Below are 24,125 nucleotides of genomic sequence, written 5' to 3'. Positions count from 1 at the left end.
AAACAGGTATCGTTAAAAAAAACTGTTTGAATATTGTTGGAATTAGGAAAAACGAGGTAAGCGTAAACATTTTGCGCTATCGTCGATCCTTTTTTGGTGATTGCAACGCAAAATCAGTTTCTGAGGTTTACTCTACTTTTTTAGTCAAACAAGGCTTTAACGTCAATTTATTCTTGCACAAGCATTAAATTTTCGCAACGGTTGCAAGAAAATCTAGCAACAGTGATCGTAATGAGAAAGAATAGCAACGGATGATAGACTTTCCGGTAACGGCTAGAAAACTAATTTTTATTTTCTACCTATAACCAAAGTTTGTCGATTTTGGTAAAAAATGAAAATAGTTGCAGACCGAGCGGTAACCGGAACTAAAAATTTCTCTCACTGTGGCTTTTTTACGTCACGGTGTCGTGAATTATGGCCACGAGTCATAAAATAACTGGGTTGTATCATCGTCCTCAGTTAATCTACCGAAGTGTTCTCAACGATTAGATACAAATATATATATATATGTGTATATACACACACCACGTGACTAAATTTATACATCATGGCTTATACACTGTATCAAATATGCAGCCTGGGTCAGAATAATCGGGTTTTATCGTCCCCGGGTATTAGATACCTACGTACACCTGGGTATCATAACCCAACTACGTTTCATAATCCATGATCCAACCTTTGAGAAGCAATATAAGCTCGCCCCTCGTTTCCGCACATCGAGGAGTTTGTATGCCTATCAGAGGGTGGCCACACACCTGTAAAAGTTGAGACAACCTGGAAATGTCAGGGTGTTTAAAAGGGGTCACGAGAAACCTGGAATTCACTCGGGGGATTTTTAATTTGCATATGGATTAAACCGAAAATATTAATTTTCTAACCCCGGGGATTGGAAATGATTTTTTTGAGGTAACAGTTTTACTTTTTTTTTTTATCGTCAAGAAAACAAATTAGCTTAAACTGACTTTTTTTTCTGCGTTATATTTTTTTTTTTTTTTTTTTTTTTCTTAGTAACTTTCAGGTTTTAGTAACTTACTAGAAGTGGGAAAATGTCAGGGAAAACTAGAGATTTTTGGTCCTGGAAAATCTGGAAATGTGGAATTTTTTTTTTTCACCAAATATTCGTGGCCATCCTGCATTAAATTTTCCAAACCTTCACGATTTTTCAATGCAATTATTTTTGGATTCAATACACTTGTGTAGTATTATACGCTAACAATAAAAGAAACAAAAAAAAAAAAAAACGGGACAGAAATTTTGTGACACCCGTCATTTTTTCTGCTTGTTTATCAGCTGATTGCGGGAGGTTTTAAAGTTTATAAATATATGACAGATAGACGAGTAGCAGCTGAAGAAGAGGTTTGGTTAAAAAGAGGTCAATGACCACAGGTTTTTTGGGTTTGTAGGTTTAACGGCCACTCAACAGCCGCATCTTGGCGGATTTTTATTAATTTTTTTCTTTTTTCCATTCCTTTCCTCTTCATAGACTCGTCGAGAGATAACACCGGTCAACACGAATCTTGAATCTTGGTTCTAGATGTGAAATTTTGATTTCTTTCGCGTAACTAATAAAAGAAAAAACATTGTTTCATCAGATAAAGTTTGCTTTTATAAAAACCAGAACGATATTTCATATATTAAGAAAAATTACCTACTTTCTCAAAAATTTATTGTAAATAACAATTAAACAAACTTCAATGTCGCATTTAAATTTTTCAATTCAAAAACAATTTAAATCCAAAAAACGAAGCTTGTTTAATTCTTATTTAAAAATAAACGTTCGAGAAAATAGTTAATTTTTGCTTAAAATCTGAAATATCGTTCTAGTTTTTACGAAAGCAAACCTAGTCTAATGAAACAATTTTTTTCTTCTATCAGTTACGTGAAATAAATGAAATATTTTTCACAACTAGAAACGAGACTCAAAATTTCTGCTGACCGGTGATTATTTACCAATGTAATAAAAAAGACAACCACAAACGTTACAAGTAATAAATTTTCGCAACAGTTGCAAGAAAATCTAGCAACAGTGATCGTAATAAGAGCGAATAGTAACGGATACTAGACTTTCCGGTAACGGCTAGAAAACTAATTTTCATTATCTACCTAGAAGTATATTTTGTCGATTGTGGTAAAAAATGAAAATAGTCAAGGACTGAGCGGTAACAGGAACTAAAAATTTCACTCAGTTTATAATTGAAATTTATTTATTTGATTATATGAAAACGAATACACAAATAAAAAAAAAGCAATCCATTGAATGTCTTCAGGTATTCCCACATCGACTGCTCGGAACACGGCGTTTGCATCGAGAGTGTTTGCACTTGCGACGCCACGTGGACAGGTGAGGCCTGCGATGTTCAGGTCTGTCCGAACAACTGTTCTTACAGTATCGGACAAGGAGAGTGCAATCGGGAACAACATCATTGCGAGTGCGTTAGCGGTTTCAAAGGTAAATATCACCGCTCTTGGTTATCGTCCGTATGAGAAGAGTTTCGATTTTCACACTTGCCTTCAGCTGAAAACTTCTTGTGAAGTAACACGAGTAAAGTAAAAATCGAAGGACTCGAGGTTTCTGGTCTGTCTGGGAAATCTGGAAGAATCTGGAATTTTTTAATTGTCGTTCTTACCAGTGTACGATTTATTGATATGTAGGAAATTGGTATATTAGAGTGATGAAAAATATGCTTTTTGGAGAAATTTTGAGTAATTGAGTTTAAGCAAAATTGAACCGAAAGAAGAATTTGACTTTTTTAATTTACGACGATCTGATATCTAAGTTTTAAATAATTTATCACATATAATTACCTGCAAATGCAACTTATAGATGGTGATTTATCAAGTTTGGCTTAATTATATAAATTACATTCAGTATCGGACATTAATCCTGATCCAATCGTGGTGCGAAACGGTCCTGGAATGTGCTTGAATATTGCTTGTCCCTCAAAAGTTGTGGAAATCATCCTTGAATTTTTCTTGTGCCCTGAAAATGTTCTATTTTTAATGTACTTCAATAACTTGAAAATGTCCTTGAATATTGCTTGTCCCTCAAAAGTTGTGGAAATCATTCTTGAATTTTTGTTGTGCCCTGAAAACATTCTATTTTTATTGTACTTGAATAACCTGAAAATGTCCTTTATATTGCTTGTCCCTCAAAAGTTGTGGATATCGTCCTTGAATTTTTCTTGTGCCCTGAAAACATTCTATTTTTATTGTACTTGAATAACCTGAAAATGTCCTTTATATTGTTTGTCCCTCAAAAGTTGTGGATATCGTCCTTGAATTTTTCTTGTGCCCTGAAAACATTCTATTTTTATTGTACTTGAATAACCTGAAAATGTCCTTTATATTGCTTGTCCCTCAAAAGTTGTGGAAACTATCCTTGAATTTTTCTTGTGCCCTGAAAATGTTCTATTTTTAATGTACTTCAATAACTTGAAAATGTCCTTGAATATTGCTTGTCCCTCAAAATATGTGGAAATCATTCTTGAATTTTTCTTGTGCCCTGAAAACATTCTATTTTTATTGTACTTGAATAACCTGAAAATGTCCTTTATATTGCTTGTCCCTCAAAAGTTGTGGATATCGTCCTTGAATTTTTCTTGTGCCCTGAAAACATTCTATTTTTATTGTACTTGAATAACCTGAAAATGTCCTTTATATTGCTTGTCCCTCAAAAGTTGTGGATATCGTCCTTGAATTTTTCTTGTGCCCTGAAAACATTCTATTTTTATTGTACTTGAATAACCTGAAAATGTCCTTTATATTGCTTGTCCCTCAAAAGTTGTGGAAACTATGCTTGAATTTTTCTTGTGCCCTGAAAATGTTCTATTTTTAATGTACTTCAATAACTTGAAAATGTCCTTGAATATTGCTTGTCCCTCAAAAGTTGTGGATATCGTCCTTGAATTTTTCTTGTGCCCTGGAAATATTCTATTTCAAATGTACTTGAATAACCTGAAAATGTCCTTGAATTTGTTAAGGATTTTTTACTGGACACCATGTAATAATTACACATCAGTCCAATTGTGCCATTACACGGTTACTTTATTTCAATTATATTGATACAGACCAATGACTCGCTCATGGAGCGCAAGCATTGATGAATAAAGTATGAGATTTATGATGGAAAGTTATTCGCGAGGGCATCAAACAAAATACCGTGATCACGAATAACTTGCGATAGGATAAAACGTTCCATCTACGGTCTTTATAAATATTCTTTGATTTCTTTGCCTCGTACTTTTCACGCTCGGATCGTGATATCATTCGTGCAAGGGGAAGAGGAAAAAATTTAGCCAAAGATCGAAAAGTGTTTTTGTAACCATTAAAACGCGGTCGAACGATTCGTCTCTTGCAGAAACTGACCGCAACGGTTTATGCGTCTGCGATATTAACGCGTGACTGGAATTTTTCACGGACGTTATCAGCGAGCAAAGCTGTCGAGGTTTTCAGAGCTATGTAGGCCATTCAATTGTCGAGGGGAATCTCTGATGCTTGTCAATGTTGAAAAAAAAAAATACATTCTTGAAACCTTTTTCGTGACAATCACGATTACAACGTTGAATAATCGGTGCAAACTTTTATGGTACGATACTCACAAGGAAAGTTCGCGAGAAATTAGGACCAGCAAGTTTCAATAAAAAAATTTGGTTTCAAAATTCGACGCACTCTTGGCTTAAAATAAAAGACTCGTGTTTTAGGGTTTCAGAAAAAAAAATAACAATTAAAAAACATATTGAAAACTTGTTTCACGATATTTTTTTTTGTTTTTTTTTGAGAGAATTCCCTCAGGTCACTTGTATTCTGAGCAACGTTAACTGTAAAACAAAAATTTGTAACTTGTGCAGTCATTTTTATCCTTGAATATTTCGGTTGCGTTGGACGAAATACGTTTGAAAAAAGTTTGTCTTTATCTTCTTTCAACTCGCAAAAAATGCTCATTATATGAAATGACGATAGATGGGTCTCCTTATTTTGACCCAGCATTGTGTCGAAATTCAATTAGTTTTCTCCCGGACAGCACAAGATTTGAAGCCCTCAAAACAAGTCTAAACGATGTCTTGTGGACTCGTTTTTCACGTCGAAAACGATATCTTCGAGTTAAAAATACATCTTTATGCCCAAAAGACGTCGTTGCCGATTCTTAGATGTCAAAAAACAGGTCACGAGACATTATTTATAGACGTCTTTTTCACGCCTCAAGGTCTGCGAAAAACAGAAATTTCAAAATATTGAGGAAAGTTCTTTACAAAATTCATGTGTATACAGAAAGATCAACGAATACGTTTCACAATGGAAAAAAAATGATTCCCTACAAATTTGTTAAACAATTTATTTGACAACTTTTGGGCATTATTATTATTAAAATTTAATTTTCTTATCGTCTTTATTGGAGATGATTCTTCTCTTCGGTTTTTGTCTTATCACAAACTATTCAATATCGTCGACGTGACTCAGTTTTGATTGAGAATGTACAGCCAGTACATCCTTAAAGTAACCTTACCAACTCGAACCTTATGAAACGTTCCTCTTCTTTCAGGAGTTGACTGCAGCCAACGGATCGAACGGGGCGTCTGGGAAGCGATAACGTACAAAGATTCATCGATCGAGGGATCGGCGAGTCACTGTTCGATAGTCTGGCGTGACTCTTTGTACGTAGTGGGCGGGGAGAGTTATCACAAGGGTGAAATGATATACGTTTACGATTTCACTGGAAACGTTTGGGAGACACCGCATTACGGTGGTAAGCATCCGGAGCCGCGTTATGCGCACTCCTGCGTACTCTACGGCGACAAGATCTACATGTACGGTGGAGTGATCCAGAACTCAACGATCACTAACGAGATATGGGCCTTCGACGTGTCCTCCCAGGTATGGGAGAACGTCACAGTCCGTAACAACTGTTCCAACCGAACGATGTGCGGTCCTCTAAAGGTCGCTGGTCACACGGCCACTCTGGTCCAGACTCACGGTAAGAAGGAGAAAATGGTAGTGATCTTCGGACACTCGCCGCAGTTTGGGTACCTCAACACCGTCCAGGAGTACTACTTCGGTGTCCGGGAATGGCAGATGGTCGAGACCTCCGGATACCCGGTTAAGGGTGGATACGGTCACAGTGCGTCACTGGATCCCTTCACCGAGTTGATCTACGTCTACGGTGGCTACGTATCCGAGTCCCAAAGCACCCAGGTCCTGACTAGCATACTGTACTCCTATCACCCGAACACTAGGGAGTGGAGACTGCTCACCTCGGCACCGTCGGCGCGTTTCTTTCACTCCGGTGTCTTCGTATCCGGCGGTCTGATGCTCGTATTCGGTGGAAACACCCACAACGACACCGTCCATTCCCACGGTGCTCGGTGCTACTCGTCGGACACGATTGCCTACGACGTCACCTGCGATTCTTGGCACCAGTATCCGATGCCATCCGAGCTCACTGACCTTCCAAGATTCGGACACAGCGCTGTTAAATTCGACTCAGCGATGTACATTTACGGGGGTTTCGACGGACAGATGTTGTCCGATATGATAAGGTTCAGACCCGGTAGCTGTGACCACCTTACTATACAGAAACAGTGCGTCAATTCAACCATTGGCGTTAAGTGCGTTTGGGACAAACGCGAGGGACGTTGCGAACCGATATCTAAGATCCAAAGACACGTGCTCGAGGACGACGAGGCCCACGATGGTACCTACATGAGGTGCGTCGACGGATCACCACCTCGCGGTATGTCCTCACATAAGGAACTCTGCAAGGTCCAATCTGACTGCGCAGCTTGCGTTCAAACGTCCTACAGCTGTGTTTGGTGCGGTAAAAGCTGCGCCCATGAGACATGCTGGGAGAACGGAAACTCGGCGATGATGAAGCCGATCAAGCACTTGGAGCAGTGCGATTTTCACTCCGAGGCGGAGTGTCTTCAGCTTCACACGTGTCCAGCTTGCTCGAATAATCCAAGGTGCGTTTGGTCCTACGACAGGTGTAAACCGCAGTCGAAGAATACCGTCGTTGGCAACAACACGACGGTTCAGAACCAGGTTCAACCTCTGACTATGGACACTTGTCCGATATCATGCAACGAGTTTACGTCGTGTAAAAACTGCACGGAGTTTGAATGTATTTGGTGTCAGAACGAGGGAAAGTGTGTCGACAAAAATGCTTATCCGGCCAGTTTTCCTTACGGACAATGTCGCGAATGGACTACTAGTGACAACAGGTGTCGGTCCACTGAGACCGGAAGGGAGTGGTGCAGCTTTTATTCATCCTGCACAGGATGCAGGTCTGATCCGGGATGCGGGTGGTGCGACGATGGCTCTGGGACCGGGAAGGGACAGTGTCTAGAAGGTGGGGCCAGAGGGCCCACCCTAAAGGGGACTAACGCGTGTCCCTCTGACGATTGGTACTTCACCAAGTGTCCAAGTAAGCATATGAGACATCGTTGAATTGAGGATGAGCTGCCGCATGTATTTTTTTTTCTTTTTTTTTTTTATATTTTTGCAATGTAAAAATTGATGGATTTTAGAAATTTGTATCTGGCAAACGATTTATAAATTTTTTTTTTTTCATCGTCATTTACAATCAATTGGTAGGAACCATTGTTTCACAATGACGATAACCATTTGTCTCGATGACATGTTTTGCAGTGTACAAGATATTTCGAAAAAGGTTCAATCGATTTATTTCAAATTTGGATATAGTGTTCTTGAATAGTTTTTCCTCTTTACTACGAACCTATTTTTGAAGTTATCGTTTATTTTATTGATAATTAAATTGAAAACTCGTGCATTTTTTGCGACAAATCGAATTCCATCTTCATACGGTCGACGTTGCGTTAAAAATGTGAGTAAAATTTTTTTATATCGCTGGAATGAAGATAAACTATCCAAGAATATTGACTCCAAGTTTCAAGTAAATCGGTTCAGCCGATTTTGAAATCTCGCGAATACTGCAAAATATGTTACACATGTTTACGTTATTGTCAATAACGTTATGCTTCATATTTGTTGATTTTAATCAAACCAATAAATAAATAAAATTTGATCTACGTACTTTGGAATGCAACGAACCTCGATAAAATTCAATCATTTGTTTTTGAGATATAAGTTTCTAAAGTTGACCTAATTTTTTAGACGTCACACTTTTAAACACTGCTTGTCTTGGGCAGTTTTTCTTTTGCGTTTCAACCAATGCAGTTGTTTTCGGTAACTTACCCTTATTGTGAGAAAAAGAGATGATCTGTATCTACCTTGCGACGATTCAACTCCCATGAGTTGATCAGATTGAAGGTAGTAACGTAGTTAACGTAGCAAAACAGTTACAAAATATTACCATTTTTCAACCTCGGAATAACTTTGAAGTAACCCAGTTTACACAACATCAGTAAACATGTATCGATTCACCAAAAGTTACTGCATTACAGAGAAATTTTTAAAGACTGTTGGATAACAATTTTTACGAAAAACGAAACGCTGCCTCAACTCTACAGACTTTAATCTCGTGTCAAGCGTGCATTCTAAAATGACAAATTTTAGTTCGATTCTTCTTACAGGTTGTCAGTGCAACGGGCACAGTACGTGTCTTCCAAACAGTAGCGTGTGCATCCAGCCATGTGCGAACTTGACGCACGGACCTCACTGCGACAAGTGTGTTCCAGGATACTTCGGCAGTCCGTTAAACGGTGGCACTTGCCAACGTAAGCTCATTCCTGCCGCTATAGTGGATAAACGATTACATAAAATCCAAAGTTTAGCGCAGCGTAAGAGTCTAAAGTTTTGTTTTACAGCCTGCGCCTGCAACGATCAAGGCACTCAATGCATCAGTGACTCTGGAAAGTGTTTTTGCACAACAAAAGGCATCACGGGTGATCATTGCGAAAGGTGTGACGTCAATGGTAGATATTACGGCGACCCTACGAACAAAGGATCCTGTTTTTGTGAGTTGAAAATAATCAAGCTCTTCTTCTGCGATAATGAAAATTTAGTTTATACAGAATTATCGCTATTTTGAGAACAATCGACCGAATAAAAACTCCACAGTTATAATTGATTCGTCGTTAATTTTTGGTGGGTTTCGATTCATGTTCTAACAAACTTTCGACATCGTTTACAGACAATCTGACGATCGATTATCAGTTCACGTTCAACCTGAGCAAGAAGGAGGATCGTCACTACACTGCTATAAATTTTAAAAATTCACCGCCAAAGTCGGATGTGGACGCTGATTTTTCTATAACCTGTTCCGTTCTTGCCAAAATGAATATCACAATACAGAAAGCCAACAGTCCTGAGAAACCGTTACTCTCCGGAGCAAATTGTACGACGTACAAACACAGATTCAGTAAGGCTGAATACAATTTTGGAAGCGAGGACAACAATACTCTGACCACCTTCTACGTCTACGTTTACGACTTTCAGCCCCCACTGTGGATTCAAATTTCATTTTCACAATATTCTAAATTGAATCTTCAACAGTTTTTCATCACATTTTCTACGTGAGTATTTTAAATTCAAATTCAACCGTTCAATTATCGGATTAAACATTACTAAAATTATAATCACACGTGGCATGAAGAATGAAATTTTATCCCTTTCATAACAAACTATTGTTCCCGCTTAAAAGTTGATCAAATCGAGTCTATATTATCGATACACTCAGTTTTATGAAGTTTTATATACCTGTAAACTATTAGATTCGAACAAGGTATTTTTGCATACTTCTTACGCTTGCAAGTCGATACATTAAAAATTTCACAAAATAACCAATTTCAAATTATATATAATTGTTGTGAAAATAAAATACGCAATTATCTTGTGGTCTCATGTTATGGACGGTCAATCCTGAAGCATTCACTTTTCTTTGCGAAGAAAGTACAGTATTACATATTTGAAATTTCCATATTTGTCAAGTCGATGAGGACGAGAAAAAAAAGCTAAATAAACCAACGTTGAAATTGATTGTCATAACATGTACACGTCAGTGTGATTTGGCTTTGAATTTATTGGGCGACGTAGTTGATGTTGGGAATCTTTTCTTTTGATTTAACCCTCAGGCAGTACTAACTTGTAAACTAGAGAATACATGTCCCCTTACAGATGTTTCATGGCATTACTTCTCGTCGCCGCTGTACTTTGGAAAATCAAGCAGAAATATGACATGTACAGAAGACGACAGCGTTTACTCGTCGAGATGGAGCAAATGGCGAGCAGAGCCTTCAGCCAAGTCCTCGTCGAGATTGAACGTCGAGATATCGAACCGGTCATAACTGAGCGAATACCCAACACTGAGATGAGTAATACTCGGAAGAAGAAAAAGGTAAAATCTCTAAGAATTTTGGATAGTAGAAAAAATAAAAGTAGAATGTGGTTTTTAATAAATTGCTGCCGATCATAAGATTCTTACTTGCGCTTTGAGGCGTGAAGCGAATTTTCATTTACGTGAAATGTATTTTCAATTGATATCTTCTAATCAACGAGTTTTAACATACGATTAGACGGCTCAGAAAGTACAGAACAAATATTGATGAACATAATTTTAAACAAAACAAACTCCAATCGAATAAATTGAATAATCGATTGTCGTGATGTGAATTCTTATATTTTACCCATTTTTTTGGAAGGACGAAAGACAGAAGTATCATGTAACGAAGGTTTGAAAGTGCGAATGAAGTTCACTCAGTGGAATTTAGTTGACACAATATTCCTTTAAAAGAGAAATTTAAAAAAATACAAAAAACTATAAATTTCAGCCGCAATCGCATAATTATCGATTACTTTCAAGAGATCCCAGTATTAAATTATTTCTACAATGAAATAATTGAAACGTTTCAACGATTTTAGCGAACTGGACTAATTTTGATAGTAAATAAATTCTCTATAAATCATTAACGTCATATTTTCCGTTTAGCTTTTCAGGTGATCAAAAAAGCACGATTAGTGAAATCGTCGTGAGTTGGGAACAGTAAACCAATGCGTGAATAAAAAATACCGTTATCAAAAATCTGGTTTTTTAGATTTGCAGAGAATTCATTAAAATTTTTTAAAAGCTGCGATTTTTTCATTGTAGAAACGATTCGATAATGGGATCTCTTCAAATTCATCGATAATTGTACAATCGTAGCTGAAATTTATAGTTTTATTACTGTTTTTCTGTGTCAAGGAAATATTGCTTTCAACTAAATTCAACTCCATTAAGTTCAGTTGCACTTTCAAACCTTTGTCACGTGATATTTCAATCTTTACAGCTCTTCGACTGGACGACATGTTCGATACATCCTCAAACGTCGTTAAGACATACTTGACTCGATTTGATTTCCAAAAAATCGTTGGAACAATAGTCGATTCCTGATTTTTCAGGGCGCTCCGAGTCCCATCGCTCTGGAACCATGCTGCGGAAACAGGGCTGCCGTTCTGTCTCTCCTAGTGCGACTGCCCACAGGTGGCGAAGCCTATACGCCGGCTGGCCAAAGCGCAGGACTCGCAGTGGCGTCCGCTCTTGTAACTTTGGGGAGTCCGAGAAGACCATCGCAAGAGGTGACGACAAAAGAACCGAAGAAATCCCGAAAAAGCGCTAGTCAGCATCCGGATTCGACGTGCATATAGCGATAGCTCCGTGTCGAAACGAGGTTCTCAACGTTCGTATCTCAGCCTGATCCGGGTTTCGGTCAGAATCGAGGTAACTGTCGAATCGTCTCGTCGTATCGACGACTAAATTTCGTCTTTCGTCCAAGAAGTAAGTTCTTCTTCGCGGTTCTCTGAGGGTGTGCGAAGTTGTAGATTCTTCGCTGTATCCTGCGTCTGAGATTGTGTCATCGATGATCCGCGATATGTTGTGGCGCCTTATCGCTTCTGGTGTCGAAACAACAGGCGTACCTTGAACAGTAAAACGTATAAATCTTTCAAACGTATCATATCGCGCTCGTTTCGACGACTTGCCAAGTGAGATTATTTCTTCTAATTGTTAAGATGGTATAGATATTTTCTCAACCTATGATGGAACGCCGTGCGGTTTGTGGCTAGCTTTAGTTTTCAGAGACCCGTAAAGAAATGCTTCCGCTGAATCGTAGACCGTTTCAGTCTTCGGTTTGAAAATCTAAACCCGTCGAAGACATTCCGTCGTTAATTGATTTGCGCAGAACTGAATTAACGGCGATCACTGAACGAGACTCAGATTTCAAATGCGCTGCGATTGGCTTACGCAGAGTCAATTTCTCATCGGAGACTTGACGAGAAAAAGATGCTTCTGAAAAAGATGAACGAGAAAAAGGGGGGATGCAATTGAAAAATTAATTACTCTCTAAACTGAATTAATAATCAGATGTCCCGAAAGGAAAACTAGCGCAGGGGACTGAGGTGAACTGAATCGTAAAATGATGCCGTCAAGCTGTCGCAAGCCTTAAATAAATCTATACACCCTTGCTCGTACGATGATTATTAATCGTTTGGCAGACGGTGAAAATAGTTTCTTTTTTTCCTTCAAATCAAATCTTCCGTTGGGAATAAACCGCTTGGTTTTAACTATATATTAATCTTAGCAACGTATCTTCGAGGAGAAAGTTGCGTACCGGCAAAGGTGAGACGCAAAATTTGCGTTGTGTGTTCATAGTAAAAAGACAATTTTCACGTTAGCGTATGGAAAAAGTTGAGGGAAGGGAAACGTGAGTCAGGAAAAATTGAAAAGAAAGAAAACACGAGAAAAGTAAGCGCCGGATTCCCAAAGATATCCTCCAATTAATGTATATAGATTATTTAAGAGCAGCTGTATCGGATTGGAGAATGAACTGAACCGTCGAATCTCAAGATTTAGCCTAATCGATGAGAGGATCCTTGATGATTTCTCTCGACATTTGAAAACGAGGAACGGCGATTAATTGTGTCTAGGAGAGATTGAAAATTTGCCAAAACTTTTGAACAGATATTTTTGTTCTTTTCGACAGCGTTGCAATTCTAAACTATGGGACTTGAGGGCGTTGCAATAAGGAAACGATAATCTCGAGATAAATATTGATTTACGCAAGTCCAGAAAGCTAGAACCACAAGATACGATAGCGAAGTATAAACGGCAGAGAAATAGTATATTATGTAATTTATAATACGCGCTGCATCGTCTCTTGTGACAATATTTTAAGACGTAGACATGACACTTCCCTGCATCACATGATATTAGATTACCTTAATTATAGAGACAAACATCCGTACATGCATATATACATACATACATACACGCGTATAGCAATTACATTAATTCAATAACGTATTTGTATATTGGAAATTTTTAATCACTCATTATGAATTAGCGTAAACTATTCGTATGCTTTATATTTTAATAATCCATACTTTAGTTCTCCGTCGTTCTGACGAAAACTTTTCACCTAAATAATTCCAGAATTCCGGACTTTCGTTTCTTTTTTCTTTCATCTTTCATCCGGAGTCGGAATAAAATTTTGTGTTCTTTTTCTTTCGTTCAGACTTTTGCAAAGGCGATATACTTGAACTATTTAACCACGTATCGTTAGTTTTAATTAGATATCTACAATATCTTGTTCTACCGTCAGTCAATAATTGCCCTTCAAAAAAATTCACATTTGTATCGTCAAGGCGATGTCGAATCGCTGGAGCAGTTCGATTTTCGCTCGCGATGCGAAATGTCCATTACATGATTTTTTACGAATCAAGTCGATTTCTATTTATTGAATATGTGCTCTCACTCATTCGTTCGTTCGTAATTTCACTCGTGATATTAAAAACTTTTTAGCCGCTATCGGAACAAGTAATCCCAATATCTTCCTTCGTTTTTCAAATTTGAATAATTATTTTTTACCCCCACGTATTATACCACAAACCAAGTGTCATTCCGAAAGAAGGCATTTGATTCAAAGATCAGGATTTTTATACTCGTGTTACTTTTTTGTTGGCTTTGAATTTTATTTTATTTTATTTTTTTTGTTTTTTTGTTTTTTGACTTTTTTCTTCTTGTAGGGTGAAAAATTGAACGTAAGGAAGAGAGGAAAAAAATTTTTTTTTATTTTTTTTTTCTTCATTTCAACAAAACCCGAAAGTACAGTCAGTTTAGTCCTGTGAATACGTCCAGAAAATTTTCAAAAGGATGATTCAACAATGAATTGACTAGGGATACGAGCCCCGGTCTTTCTATTAACCCGATTCTTAGATCTATAAAAGAATAGATGATACGAAGATAAAAAAAAAAAAAAAATTAAACAGAAAGAAGGAAAAAGAAAAAAAGAAAACAAGTATAAATATGTTGATAACAATTTTTAAAATGAAATCCACTCAGTTTTAAACTTAAGCGTACAGAATATATACACAAGATATTTCGAAAAAAAAAAAAAAAATGAATAAAAAAACAAGCAACCGAGCAAAGAATGAATGAATTGAGAAAAAGAAGAATAAAAATATTAACTTTAAACTAAGAACGAAAAAAACATGAATTAATAGGGTTAAAAAATGGAGAAGAGAAAATGGAAATGTGCAGTAATAGCTGCCGAATACTTTTTTAGGATAAAAACGTCACGTATGTAATAATCGAAATATTTATTTTTATCCGAACGTAAACATAAAGTTTGATAAAATATTAACAGTTAAGTGATACGAAGTATGTAACGAATGGTAAATCTGACATTATACGATAAAAAGAAAGAGTCTGCTAATAGGATATTAAATTGTATTGTCAGTACAGCGTGTATTATTATTATTATTATTATTATTATTATTATTATTATTATTAATATTAATGTTATTACGTTTAATATTATTACTATTGTTAATATCGTAATGAAATTTTTTCTAATAACTCTTAAATTTGAATGAATGAACAGTTTTTTCTTTTTGTTTTTTTTTTTTACATTTTCGAGTTCAATAATTTCTTTGGGTGCTTATCTGATCGAGTTTCTTCGTGAAGTAAAATTAAAAAATTAAAAAATTACCACATATATGATGAAGATATAAAAATTTATACGGACGGGATCTGTCGCGTTGTGACAATTTGAATAACGCAGCAGCTTTCGACGCGAAATATCTTGGCGTATTTTTATTTATTTATTTTTTCTTTTGCCTTAAACCTCCGTACACGTTTTATAATTTGTCGGATTGAATTGTACGAGCTTGAGAGGGAGGGATTTAAAAAAAAAAGAAAAAAAAGAACAACTAATTGCGTAAAATATCCAAGGGAACAACTTAAAAATTTTCCCGGTTGGCTGAAGAATCCCAATTCCAAAAAAAAAAAAAAAAGAAAAAGAAAAACGCAAACTTTAATTCGTTTTTCAAAAGTATTTCAAAAGTATTCAGTCGATTTGGAGAACGGATTTTTACAGTTCTGGCTACGAACAGTGTTCGTTATCATTTGCTAGCCGGAAACGTCAATGCGTGAATGAAAATAATAATAACAATAGCGATTTATGGTGGATTAGTTCTTTTTTTTTTTTTTTGGTTTTTTTTTCTACTAACGTAACTGATAATCGTGTATAGAGAAAAACTATATCAAAAATGAAAATAAACTCATCGCAGAGTGTCAGAGAGACGAACTTTGACTTTTGATAGCCATAACTGAATTATTTCTGAAAATATTTATCCAATTAAACGTTTCGCCTAGAAACCGAGGAAAATCATTTTCATTTAAATGGGCTATTTCCGCTCAACTCAATCAGCCCTTTTTAAAATGTTTCGCTTTCGGATACGGAAAAAGAAAAAGGAGGAAAAAAGCATGTTGTAGATTTTTCGAAATAGAGGTATTTTCAAAATTATATTATAATATTCCACAAAGTCGTGACATGTTTTTTTTTTTTTTTCTCCAAATGATAGAGTTCAAAAGCAGTTCGAGATTTTTTTTTTTCGAAGAATCAAACATACCAGGATATCCGAGATTATAATCTTTTTTTTCATGATATTGGAACTTGACGGTAAAATCAATGAAGAAACGAAGAACTCGAATTTAAAGAAATGCCTTTTTTTAATCGAAATATTACGGCTTACTTTAATCCTGTTTGCTTTTTACTTTTTTTTTTTTTTTTTTGTTTTTTGTTTTTTCTTCTTATTTTTTCAACTTTTTCTTTCGTGTGTAATCAAAATCGAAAAGATAATCAGTGTAAACGATCATTTGAGTTGAGTTTCATGCCCACTTATGTACTTTTTCGTCTGTTATATGAAATTATAAAAATTTACTGCAACGGTCGCGATATTCTTATCTATCAGAAAGTTTATCGATAAAACGATGTGAAAAATTATTGCTAAAAGGCAGGAAAGCTGGTTAAGACGCTATCGATACCGATGGACATAATATTGTGTGACGTGTACGAGGCGACGAGTCTGGCAAGCTTGTGAATCCATGAGAATGCGATCGAAGCGAAAAAAAGACATGAATAAAAAAAGAAAAGAAAGAAAGAAAGAAAGAAAGTAGAAACAAAAAAAAAAAAAAAAAATATTTGATTAAATTCACCGTCGAGTGAACATTGAATTTTCAAATTGTATATTCAGTTTTATCTAGTCTGTATACCATAAACGCGTTTTTAACAAAGCTGAGTATAAGAGGCAGCGAACGTCGATTCGCTAAACCTGCTTGATATGCGACTGGTTTTAAACAGAAAAGAGAGCGAGCGAGAGAGAGAGAGAGAGAGAGAAAGGAAAAAATTATTTGATACCAGGTAAAGAAAATGAAACCAAACGGATTCAAGGAAAGCAGCGGGATTGAAAAGTACATAAGACATAACATATAATAGCTCAACCATTTTAAGACTGGAAAAATGGCATTTCTCGTGAAAACGATATTTTGGAATCATGGCCGTATTTTTGTGGTATAATATTAGACGAAGCGTAAGGAACGAATGTCGAGCGTGTGTATAATTACCGTACCGTATGAATGATGAACTTATTGTATTATAAAAATAAATTTAAAAATAATAATAACAATAATGAAAAAAAAAAGTAAATAAAATAAAAGAATATTGTTTAAATAAAATTGATATACATAATTAGTCGACTAGTGTTTCGTTTCTCCGTTATACCGTTTATGTTTATTCCAGTTTTTGAACGTTATTTCTGTTGAGAAATCAAGGTCTACCAGGAATTCAACTTCAAAATTTATCGCTTTTCCCGATTGCTTAAACTTGTCCGTGGATTCAAAGTGGATTTAAAAAAGAAAAAAATTTTAAAAAACATTCTGTTTCGCTCGGTTAATCGTATGAAACGTAGAATTATTTCATCTGATCATTTTATACACTTGGAACAAACCACCGAATTCACACTGAGGGAAATTTTTAGTTCCGTTTACCGCTCAGTCATTAATTATTTTCAAATATAGTTCCAGGTAGAAAATGAAAATTTGTTTTATAGCCGTTACCTACTAACTGTTTTATGGCGTACTTATAAAATACTCGATACTCGATTGAAAATACTTTAAAATACTTCAGAGAAAAAAAAGAAAAACATGGTGATCTTTCAACGCATGTCGAAGGAATAAATGTATGATCGATGATGTAACGATCCTTAAATTTGAGGTAAGTGTACCAGTTATTTACCCTGTTCCAATTATTGACCTTTCTTGGTTGTATCTGGTTGTTTCTTGGTTGTAAAATCATCGAAAAATAAATTTGTAGTATCAATTGGTTCTAGTCATCGAGAAATTAACAATTTGTCTCGCCTATTTATGATTTTGGAAAATAAAAGGGTCAATTATTGGGGCTAAACGTTTCAATAACTGGTACTAAGCTTACCTCGTGTATTCGAAATACGATGGATGTTGAATGCATCGTGCCACTTGTTGTTTGAATGGTCGGTGACCTTCGTAAGAAACAGGTTCTTTAACTACGCGTCGTAGCGATTATCTGCGTATAAAAGCTTGCTCCGAGTACAAGCCCTCACAACTTCGATAAAGCCGTTGCTTGTGGCTGGTCACTGAAATTAAACTGTAATAATCATCGAGCTTTTCTCTAGTTGCATAGAATTTCTGTCAACTTTACCATGCAGTGTTCGAACAATGGCGCTGTGTTCATACCCGCATTTATACTCTTGTTGCAGGTATTTTCGGCAGTCCAATCGCGTGAGTATAATATTTTACACATGTAAGTGTCACAGTTGTAACGCTAAAATTAATTACTCACAACACCATGCATAATGCCAATGTGATCAAGTTTTTCGCTACTCATCTCGGAAACACTCGATCAAAGGACCCCGCAGAATCCTCATGGAAATTAGCTCCAAGTCGAATTGCCTGGACCTTCGGTATGTCATGGTACGTATCCTCCCGATGAAAAGTTCTCGTGGACACAAGTCCAAAAAATCAGTAGTTTTCGGGATACAGGCTTCGGAAGGGGGGTGGATGGATTTTTTGATATCTCTGGATTGCGCGATTTTTACGAATTACAAAGCTTCAAGGGGGACTTGAAATCAAATCTGTCATTCAAAAACTGCACAGCCGATTCGCAGAGACTCCGCGCAGGCGTGAAAAACGGGACAACTCGATTAATGCATTAGTCGAAGAGTCTCGTTCTTCACGCGAAATCTGACGTCCCAGCTCCTTCCGGTAAACCAGCGAGTTCGCGGATGGAATCAATCACAGCTTCCTGCCTGTCCTTGAGAATCAACCGTAAAGTTTTTCGAGCGATTTGCTTGATTTCAAGTCCCCTTGAAGTTTCATGGTTCGTGAAAATCAGGAAATCCATAGATGTCAAAAAATCTGTACACCTTTCTTCGGAAGCCCGTATATCGGAAACTACTGATTTTCGGGACTTGCTTCCATGAGAGCTTATCATCGGGAGTATACGTTCTATAACATACTGAAAATCCAGCCAATTTCTATAAGGATTCTGTGGGGTCCTTTCTTGCTCATAGACATAATATCTACTATCACGTAACGTTATACTTGTGCGGACTTCGAATTTAATATCCACGATTTACCATACTACATATCGACTCTCCCTCCTGTTACAGGCAGCTCACAAAATGTCACTACCGAAGATCATTCGTCAACTGAACTTCTTTCGCCTGATTGCGGTAGAAATTTAGGCCAACCGTTACGCGATGGATCCAAGACTGAATTATCCGAGTTTCCATGGCTAGTCTTGGTGGAGTTTATAGGACGTAAGTGACCTCAACGAACTAACGATATCCAAGATCCTCGCATGTCTACATCGAACGTTTTTCAAGTGTCTCAAAATCCTCTTACAGAAATCATTCAATAGTTCCCGCAGTCTTATAGTCCCTTTATCCTCTCCTCTCATCTTCACCGAGTTAACAGTTTAATCTCTTGACTGCAACTAGCGATTCTTCTACCGGAATTATGTCTTTCCATCCCAATCCAATCACTCTCCTCGAGCCAACTCCTTTACACTCACCACTGTCATAATCGAATCACTCGATCATCATCAACAAACCAACTATACCATTTGAATCGTATGTCTCACCCTTAAATCCGATCCCTTCCTTCTAATATCATGTCCTGCATTGGTAGTAGTGGCAAGTAAATGGGAATAATCGACGTGTACGGACCTTATAACAGCCAAATAACACCTTGGTGGTGGTACCTGGTCTCTAAGTATTTTTCTGTACTGAGAGAAATTTTTATTTCCGATCACCGCTCAGTCCTTGACTATTTTCGATGCTTTCAGCCAACGGCCAGGTGACGATAACGTGCAACGGAGTGTTGATCAGCAAACGTTACGTGATGACCGCCGGTTATTGCGCTAGGAGAACCGAGGCGCCTTCGTCAACAACTCGGAACCAGATGACCGTTCGTCTTGGCGAGTACGATTTGGTCAAGAAGAAGGACTGCGTGCAGACCATGAACGGCAGTGAGTCGTGCTCGGATGACCCAACGAGGATCAATATCGAGGAGGTGACAGTCCACGAGGACTATTCGCCAAACTTACCGGAACAATGGGCCGACATTGCGCTTCTGAGACTGTCGCAGGACGTGACATTTACCAAATACATTCAGCCTGTCTGTCTTCCGTCGAAATCGGCGACTGCTGATGAGGGCGAGTTCTACGTGGTTGGCTGGGGCCGGACGAAGGGTTCCAAGGAAAATCCCAACCCTGAGAAGCTGAAATTCAAGCTTCCAACGGTTGACTTTGAGCGATGCTTAAGCCTCTTTCCAATCGTTAGAGAAGGTCAATTCTGCGCTGGCGGTGCACCGGCGGATAATTTTTGCGTGGGTCACGGAGGCGCTCCTTTGATGAATTTGGAGAAGACCAACGACGGAGACACGCGATGGACCGTTTCGGGCATAGTTTTATTCGGTCGGACTAATTGCATCGGCAATGACTCGCCGGAGGTCTACACTAAAGTAGCTCATTACGTACCCTGGATACTCTCGAAAATTAGGGCATAAGTCCGTGCCGATTGACTAACGAAATCGAACATCTTATATGACTTTTTATTCAAGGTGTGTACCTGCAATGTCACGGAATATCGGCGTTAATTGAAATGCGTTGTCAAAGCTTGGAACAAATCTTTGTATCTCGTGATGAAGCTAGCGAGATATTTTTTAATTAAAGTTTAAACGTTTTCGCATAAAATCTTTGTATTATGAAAGTAATTAATAATAGAGGTCAAGAACTAGGTTAATCGTGAAAGTAATTGAGTCGAACCAAACAAATAAAAATTAACGTTGAAGGGGTTCAGTCCGTACAGTCTGCTCCAAGAGTACAGGCTTATGGGGGGTGATGGATTTTCACGTTTGTGAACCGAATAATGCATAAATATCGGATTATAGTTGTACATTTTTTTGCGTTAGTTTTGTTATCGTTAATGAACGAGTTTAAGTTAACCGCTGAGAGATGATTTATTATTAACCGGGCTATGTATGGCGTTTCGCGTTATGGGATGAACATCAAACGTAGTCACAGTCACGCTGGATTCGGGACGGGGTTGTTGATAAACAAGACGGGTAGCGATCGCTGTAAGCTGATAGCGAAGAACAGTCTTGGCCGGGCAACGAGACGGATCGTTCTTGATCTCGTGACTGTGAATTCGTAGACTTTCCGGTAACGGCCAGAAAACTAATTTTCATTTTTTTACCTAGAACTGTATTTTGTCGATCGTGGTAAAAAATGAAAATAGTCAAGGACTGAGCGGTAACCGGAACTAAAAATTACTCTCAGTGTATCGAGAGCAAAATCCTTTCGTGAATTCATAACCGGCAGAGAGTGTCGATGTGTATAATAATAAATACAATTATATCAATCACTTCCAACGTTCCTCATTTCCAACAGGGTATTTCTCTTGATGCTATTTCCCATGGCGTGTGTGAAGCAAGTTAGGGAACGGAATATTGACCGTCATTATGCGTCTACAGATCGTCTCAAGATGTTCAACAGAATCACCCGCATTTGCACAAGGTAAACTGTAAAAAAAAAAAAACTCGGAAAAATGATAAAAAACAATCGATCATTTTTTCTCGCTTAATCGAATATAATAGATTATTTTTTGAACTCGATTAATTCACCGATTCGATTATTTTTTTCTCGGAATGGTGTTTTTTTTTTCTTTTCTTTTCTTTTCTTTTCTTTTCTCCCATGTACGATGCAATACAATATAAGTGAAAAATGAATGAATATTGTCACCTGGGATTGAAAAATATTGTTAACGAAATTATAAATTATCAAAAAAATGTTACCGCCCTTAAGGTTACATACTGAAATTCACCAAATTTTGATATCATATGCACTGTTTCATAAATAAAAAAGAAAAAAAAACAACGGAATAATCGATTAATCGATTCACTTTTACCGACAGCAGCTCGCCGACTCGTCTTACAATTTCTACGAGTTGCCGTTCATGTTCTCATCGACAGTTTTGAGATTTGAAATAAGCAGTCAGTCCCTACAACGATCTGTAAATCATTAGACGACATCAGAAGCTGTTTTCGCCGTACCGACAATAGGTAAGCGAATGACCGTTCGAAAGATGATTTATTTACAGTTGGTATAGATACTAGGGTGGTTACCATAAAATAAGAATTTTTTTTTAAATGCGGATTCTTCATAAGACTGTTGTTTACGATGAAAAAAAAAAAAAAAAAAAAAAAAACTCCTGTAAATCGGTCAAGATTTAAAGGTTCGGATTTTGAATTTTTGTCTTTACAATGAAATATTGAATTTTGTTCTTCAAAAATTTTACTGTGCATTCTTAAAATATGTATAAATATACCCTTAAAATTTTAAAATAATTGATACAGCTGTTTTATTTTTTTTTTAAATTCCCAAAAATCGCCTTTTTTTTAGGCTGTCACAATAGGTGTGCCCCTTGAAGCCTTGTTCAACTAAAAAAGTATAGTAAACCTCAGAAACTGATTTCGCATTGCAATAACCAAAAAAGTATCGACGATATCGCAAAATGTTTACGCGTACCTCGTTTTTCGTAATTCCAACAGTTTTTTTTCTCAACGATACCTGTTTTACTCAATTTTTCTAGTTACTCTGCAAATGAAATTTTTCTCCGTGTATACAACGAGTGCGAGAATGTATTTTCTGCGTCTGGTTCCCGAAGGCCGGAGTCACTGATAAGCGATGTTGTCAGCATGGGGTCTTTATAGGGCCTTTTAGAGCCAACAGCACTCTATTCCCCGCCATGCACCCCCGCCTTGAGGTACCAGACACGTACACCGTGGATATCGAATGTCCGACAAGGTCAATATCAGAGTTTGGCGTTCGAATCGGTTCGTTCGACGAGTTCTCGGATACATCTGAACGCCTCGAATTCGCCGATGCGTGTAGAAATTCAGAGTCCGGCAATCAGCACGCGTACCTTATACACTTGAAAAAACCGTTTGATTGGAAAGATCAAAGCTGCGTTGGTTCTTATGACCGTTGCTCGATCGCTCCTTTCTCGATTTACTCGTAATACAAGACTTTAAGTTTCAACCCTTCGGTGATGGCAAAGCGCTTTGCCGATGCGAGAAGAAATCTATCACACTGCCGAAAGTCTCTCCTCTCGTCCAATCGGATGATAAGCCACGTGGTTCTCGGATCTTCGAATTTTTTCGCAGACGGGAAAAATTTTCAACAGCAACGTCGCCCGGGACGGATAAGAAATTCGGACTTAAGTGCCAGCAATTAAGAAAGGCTACGGTGGAAAATTTAACGTTGGTAAACGAGCTCTGGCTTGCGGATATCTTGTACACTGTACCTAATAGTGAAACTCGCTTGTGACTCAGGTAATTAATTACACCCGCTCATTCAGAGCGTGGTTAATTTAAGGTTAATTGCATATTACTGCGGAACACTTGCTTCTAATATAATTTCAACGGATATATGGACCAAAATACTCCGTCACTGGCTCCCTCGTCTCAGCATCTAACTCTGAATTTTACGATGCATTAGTTTCTGGCGTTGTTGACACTTTCGGTCACGCATCTCGGTTTTTCTTCTTCTTTCTTTTTGGCACGGAAGTGCAGCTGTACGTTTTTTCCGCATTGTTTAAAAGCCGCGTTCGGCGTCGAGAAATTCAATAAAACTAAAAACAACCCCTAAAATTTAGTGAAAACGGAGTGAATGATCGACATTGTTTCAGACAGTTTTCTTCAATGATATCTGTATGAATAATTGTTTTCAGACCCCCAATACTGTCTATATGCGCACTTAATCAGGGTAAAAACTACCCCAATGTATTGTATTTTGATAATCCAACGGCTGAAAAAGAAATTTTATCTCGAAAATACGTGTTCTTTTTTTTTTTTTTGCATGTGCTTATTTATAAACATTTACAAACAATTATGGATTCGCAAAAAATTCCAACTATCCCAAAGTTTAAGTATCCATTCGACCTGTAAAATGCGTAAAAAAATCAAGCTTTTCCATGGAATACAAAAACAAAATGATAAAAAAAAAAAAAAAATAACCGCAATAGCGACTAAAAGGGTTAGTTGACGGTTCTTAATCATCGAAATTCACTCGCTTGACTTTTTCAAAATTGCAACACCGATCCCGATCACCTTTCAACTTTTACATATTCTGATTATATACTTACAGAGAAGTTATTTCGCGCGCTGAGGTTGTTTTGTAAAGGTGAAAAGAAATTCATTGAAACACATTTAATACGGGGAAGGAAGGGATGTTAAATTAAATTCCGCCATTCAAATTACCGCACCAGTCAACCGCACAACAGGCGTTTTAAGCCTGTAT

General features: G+C 37.2%; 2 protein-coding genes across 6 annotated transcripts in view; both read left to right on the top strand.

Annotated features, from left to right (window-relative positions):
- Positions 1 to 15,356, top strand: part of dsd (attractin-like protein dsd) — a 28,298-nt gene extending 12,942 nt beyond the window's left edge. For 2 of the 3 annotated variants that reach the window (XM_046635570.2, XM_046635572.2), the window contains exons 3-9: positions 2,268 to 2,449; positions 5,540 to 7,417; positions 8,547 to 8,690; positions 8,781 to 8,930; positions 9,107 to 9,488; positions 10,069 to 10,309; positions 11,350 to 15,356. In XM_046635570.2, coding sequence (XP_046491526.1) covers positions 2,268 to 2,449; positions 5,540 to 7,417; positions 8,547 to 8,690; positions 8,781 to 8,930; positions 9,107 to 9,488; positions 10,069 to 10,309; positions 11,350 to 11,595 — 3,223 coding nt within the window. In that variant the 3' untranslated portion in view covers positions 11,596 to 15,356. The remainder of the gene's footprint in view (positions 1 to 2,267; positions 2,450 to 5,539; positions 7,418 to 8,546; positions 8,691 to 8,780; positions 8,931 to 9,106; positions 9,489 to 10,068; positions 10,310 to 11,349) is intronic. The other variant, XM_046635571.2, reaches the window with a different exon arrangement.
- A 2,097-nt stretch (positions 15,357 to 17,453) lies between these two features.
- LOC124223535 (melanization protease 1-like) lies at positions 17,454 to 21,189 on the top strand. 3 transcript variants are annotated; one of them, XM_046635584.1, is made up of 4 exons: positions 17,454 to 17,501; positions 18,022 to 18,043; positions 18,934 to 19,083; positions 19,611 to 21,189. In XM_046635584.1, exons 1-4 carry the CDS (start codon positions 17,469 to 17,471, stop codon positions 20,330 to 20,332), a joined length of 927 nt encoding a protein of 308 aa, XP_046491540.1. In that variant the 5' UTR covers positions 17,454 to 17,468; the 3' UTR covers positions 20,333 to 21,189. The 3 variants fall into 3 exon arrangements, with proteins under 3 accessions (XP_046491540.1, XP_046491538.1, XP_046491539.1); XM_046635582.2 differs by lacking the exon at positions 17,454 to 17,501 and having other exon boundaries at positions 17,829 to 18,065; XM_046635583.2 differs by lacking the exon at positions 17,454 to 17,501 and having other exon boundaries at positions 17,830 to 18,043.
- Positions 21,190 to 24,125: the final 2,936 nt, after the last annotated feature.

The sequence above is a fragment of the Neodiprion pinetum genome, chromosome 7, assembly GCF_021155775.2.
Source record: "Neodiprion pinetum isolate iyNeoPine1 chromosome 7, iyNeoPine1.2, whole genome shotgun sequence".
Lineage (NCBI taxonomy): Eukaryota > Metazoa > Arthropoda > Insecta > Hymenoptera > Diprionidae > Neodiprion > Neodiprion pinetum.
The sequence above is the reverse complement of the archived record's forward strand: the minus strand, read 5'-3'. Positions and strand labels throughout refer to the sequence as shown.